The sequence below is a fragment of the Teleopsis dalmanni genome, chromosome 1, assembly GCF_002237135.1.
Source record: "Teleopsis dalmanni isolate 2A chromosome 1, ASM223713v2, whole genome shotgun sequence".
NCBI lineage: Eukaryota > Metazoa > Arthropoda > Insecta > Diptera > Diopsidae > Teleopsis > Teleopsis dalmanni.
This window is the reverse complement of record NC_051846.1, coordinates 61,334,693-61,338,966: the sequence shown is the minus strand read 5'-3', so window position 1 is coordinate 61,338,966 and position 4,274 is coordinate 61,334,693. Positions and strand designations below refer to the sequence as shown.

The window sequence follows — 4,274 nt, the reverse complement described above, 5'->3', positions numbered from 1 at the left end:
AGCTAAACAAAACAAATAAAAGCAAAAACAAAATTGTATGAAGACCACCTAAATGCGCTGTGTTTACTTTTTTACGTTTTGCGCTTTGTATTCGCTGATGACGTATGCTGTGTAGCTTCAACGGTTGTATGGCTAAAAACTCACAGCTGTCGCTTGTATGATGAGAGGCGCGAATGGCAAGTGAGAGAAGCTTGTTTAACAGCAAATACGTTGCCATTTACTTATTAAGCGAAGGAATGAGATAGATAGCTATATATTCTCAGATAAGATAATTGGGAATGTGAAGCAGTTTCTGAATTTCTCTCACAGTTTTGTGTTCATACAAATAAAAGTGTCGGCAGACAACAGAAGGCAGACTGCAGACAGTTGACTGAAAATTGTGGCCTGAGTTTGTTCTTTGAGATTTTGTACCTAAAATAATTAGTGTTAAAACGCAATAATTAAAATTAGTATTAAAATTTAAATTAACATTTTAATTATGGAAGCAAAGCCACGCACTGACAGTCGTCACGAAATTATTGCATTAGTTAAGAAAAATCGTTTATTATGGGATAAAACTTATTGTGACTTCAGTAGTCGTTCTAAGAAAAGGGCTGTATGGCTTCGTATATCTAAGGCTGTTGGAATGTCTAGTAAGTAAAACATTTTATTTACACACGAATTTTTTTAAGTCCAAAGAAAATGTATGTCAATATGAAATACGTACAGAGTTGTCAATATTAAGAATATACTAATGTGTTACATAAAATTTGACGGGTATAAAAGAATCTATTATATGGCAATAACACTGGCTCAAATAAGTGATTTGGGTCAAAAAACATAAATGAGAAGCAAATGATTGATTTCTGCATATAAAATCTCATATGTGCAAATGCGATTCATTTGCTGATTTTGTACAAATGAGTTCCAACGAGTTTCAAATGAGTTCCAAATGCAAATAAATACATAAGTAAAAGCTTTACATTACATTTTGACAGTTTGAAAAAGCTGTTTTTGACATATTTAAAAAAAGGAGAAACAAATATTTGGTGGTTTCATATCCTTGAAAATGATGCACCTCTTTTTGGAACTTTTACTTCTTAAAAAGTTCTTAATCAAAGACAAAAATAAGTATTCAGTTTATATTGTAAGGTTTAAAAAATATTTTACTTTAAATCAACATTTTTTTGGCACAGGCCAATAAACAAATCAACAGGCACGTTGACAAATCAGCTGTTTGAAATGAGAACAATTGAAGAACAACGGATGTAAACAGTTTTAAATGATTGATTTGAAATGAGTCATTTGCGGCCAGTGTAAATGGGTTATTCAGCCGTCCATAAAATTTGAAAACATGTCAAGAAGAATAGTGATCCGTTTAAGTTATTAGTGATTAAGATATTTGCAACTTAATGAAAGTTTAGTTTAATTAAGATCTTGCAAAAATTGGACCAACTTTAAACCCTTATAAATCTTAATAACTTTTTAAAAAGTTATTAATAATTAAAATTATTATTAAAACTTTTTTTGAAAATTTTACTATTTTTTAATTTTTCAAAGCTTAAAATATTGGCAATTGTGTGTAAAAAATTTTCTATTTTATATAACATCAAATTTCCTAAGTGAAAATGTGCAATAAATAAAAATTTTTTAATGGACTTTTTTAAGCATATGTTTAATACCCAAAAGATGTATTCGATTTTGTTTATAAAATTTTTCTTATTAATAGCCAGCCAAAAGCTTTACAAGAAACAAACGGTTTCACTCCATATTTTGTATCGATTTAAGGTCCACGAAAACATCGGAAAATTATGTAGAATGTGACCTGTATTACACTTTATATATGTTCACAAGGAAATTAATAAAAAAACCAACACAATTTTATTAAAAATAATATTTTTCATACAAATCGGTTCAAAAAAAAGTAGTTATCAGATATTACGATCAGCTGCACGTCTTGATGTATGTCCAAAGGCTTTCATTTCAATATCTCTACTGTTCCAGAAAATGCCGAATTTAAATTGTCTAATAATGTTAGTTAAGAGACACTATGCACCGGTAGACCTTTCAACTATATTGTTAAACATCAATATATAAGATATTAATATTTGTTTAGTACATTCAATACTTTAAGCCAGAAATATTTTATACAATATTATAATAATTTTTGTTTAAACTTTATTAAATCTCTATATTCAATAAACATTAAACAATAATAACGACAATACTTTTTGGTTAGAAAACTGAGCTGACTATTTTCCAAATTTAAATAAATGCATACGTATTTATTTCCTTTTCATAAGAAAATATAATATTACACGAATGCATGTTAACTTCAGCATAACTTATAATTCTCAGTTTCTTTAATTAAAATACACTATATATTAGCAAAAAATTTTAAATACAAGTTGAATATCTTTAATATATAATAATGTAGCTTTAATCTTTGTCCTGTTGCCATTTCAACTCTAATGTGGGGTATCAACATATGTTTGGTTTACGTAGTATTTAAAGTAAGAGGAATATAACATAAAATATTATTCATGAGCACTTTCTTGGTTTCGAAGCGGAGAAGGTTATTTTCCAAATCTAAATAAGTGCAGACATTTTTATTCCTTTTTAAAAAGAATATGTAGTATAATTTTACATATATATGCAAGTCAGTTTTAGTATAAATTATAATAGAATTTAGCCCATTATGTTACTCCAATGGTACTGTTATTTGTGCTCTATATAATTTTATTAAATCTGTATTGTATTGTCATACATATAAAGTGGGCTGCTATTTACTGAATCGGTGTCTGTTGCCATCTTCAACACATTTTTTGTATTAAAATTTTACTTCATGGTTGGTATTTTAATTATTTTCTTTTTCTATTTTTAGATGATAAGGCCCGTCGTATTTGGGGAAACTTGCGTGATCAATATCGTCGTGACTTGAAACGTTCAATAAAAGGTGGTGCAAAGAGAAAATGGAAATTCTGTAAAGAAATGGATTTTCTACGTCCAATGATAAGAGTACAAGGCAAAAATTCCGAATTATCATCAGCTGAAAGTGATAATGATGAGTCATGCAATTCTTCATTAGAGACTCAAAATTCGACCACCGACAAAAATCTTTTGTTACAGTCTTCTATGTTGATATTCCCCCAACCTGAACAGCTAGAGCAGATAGAAAATCTTAATACATCAAATCAAAACTTGACCGAAGAATATACGGCAACTTCAATCGTCAATTATTCATCTATGCTAACATCACGACAGTTGACTACAAAACAAGCTGACCTTAATGCGTCAGAATGTATTCCCCAAGTGTTGGAAAATGTTAGCGTAGTCGAAAGAGTAGACAACACGGTTAAAATTGAAATTGACTTAAGCTCTGATGATGAAGAGTGTATAAAATCAGAAAAGCCAAACGAAATAGAAGAAATCGAAATTGATAATTCTTCAAAAGGAATGGATAATACGTTTTCCGAGGCTTCAAATAATGGGAATCAAGAAATGCTACGTAATGACACTGTAACTTCTCAAAGTTCAAAAATCACACTTCCTCAGCAAATAAGCTTCAATCATTGCAACATTAATGAAAGATCAATAGTTGATACAAATACTTCTGTGGCAGAGGTGGCTCAGGATATTCAGTTAAATACAGATCAAGTACAAGATGAAGATTATCATTTTGTTATCAGTATTTTGCCACATTTACGAAAAGTACCCAGTAACCGCAAGCTACACGTTCGGATGGCTATTATGAATGCCTTATCTAATGAATTTAATTGATCTTTCTCATAGTATGGGAAAGGAAAAAGGCAAAATGTGATATCATAGAAGAACTCTTAAGTTTTTGACAAACATAAAATCAATTAAGTTATGGCAAACCATTATACCTATTACGATTTTTTGTAAAACTCCGATGATAAAACCAAATAATGAGTGAAAGTGTTGACTTTTACTAATAATAGCCATAGGATATTCATATTCATATCCATAGCCATCTTATTTGATGGGATTCTGATTGTAAAATAAAACCTTTATATATTGCAAAGTAAATTTTGTATTTGATTAAAGTAATCTTTGTTACAACTTTTCTTCCTAGTATTAATAAACTTACTACAAAACATGATAGTATATATATTAACTGTATTTTCAATAAATATTTTTAAAAACAGTAGAAAAATTTTGTTTTGCTTTGCTTGGATTATTGTCTAGAAAAGTCAGATATCATTGCAAATATGCTGAATTTGAATATACTGACTTCAGTTGTATAGCCCAACTAAGACCGTTGCTATAAAGTC

General features: G+C 29.2%; 1 protein-coding gene across 1 annotated transcript; it reads left to right on the top strand.

Annotated features, from left to right (window-relative positions):
* The first annotated feature begins 460 nt into the window (after positions 1-460).
* Positions 461-3,955, top strand: LOC119672247. Its single transcript, XM_038083255.1, has 2 exons — positions 461-632; positions 2,864-3,955. The coding sequence occupies exons 1-2, from the start codon at positions 479-481 to the stop codon at positions 3,757-3,759; spliced, it is 1,050 nt and encodes a 349-aa protein (XP_037939183.1). The 5' UTR covers positions 461-478; the 3' UTR covers positions 3,760-3,955.
* The last annotated feature ends 319 nt before the right edge of the window (positions 3,956-4,274 follow it).

Bases quoted from the DNA above. Each gene is read 5' to 3' on its own strand.
- LOC119672247 (XM_038083255.1), top strand. From the start codon at position 479: ATGGAAGCAAAGCCACGCACTGACAGTCGTCACGAAATTATTGCATTA. The intron at 633-2,863 runs GTAAGTAAAACA...TTCTATTTTTAG, and splicing joins TAAGGCTGTTGGAATGTCTA to ATGATAAGGCCCGTCGTATT.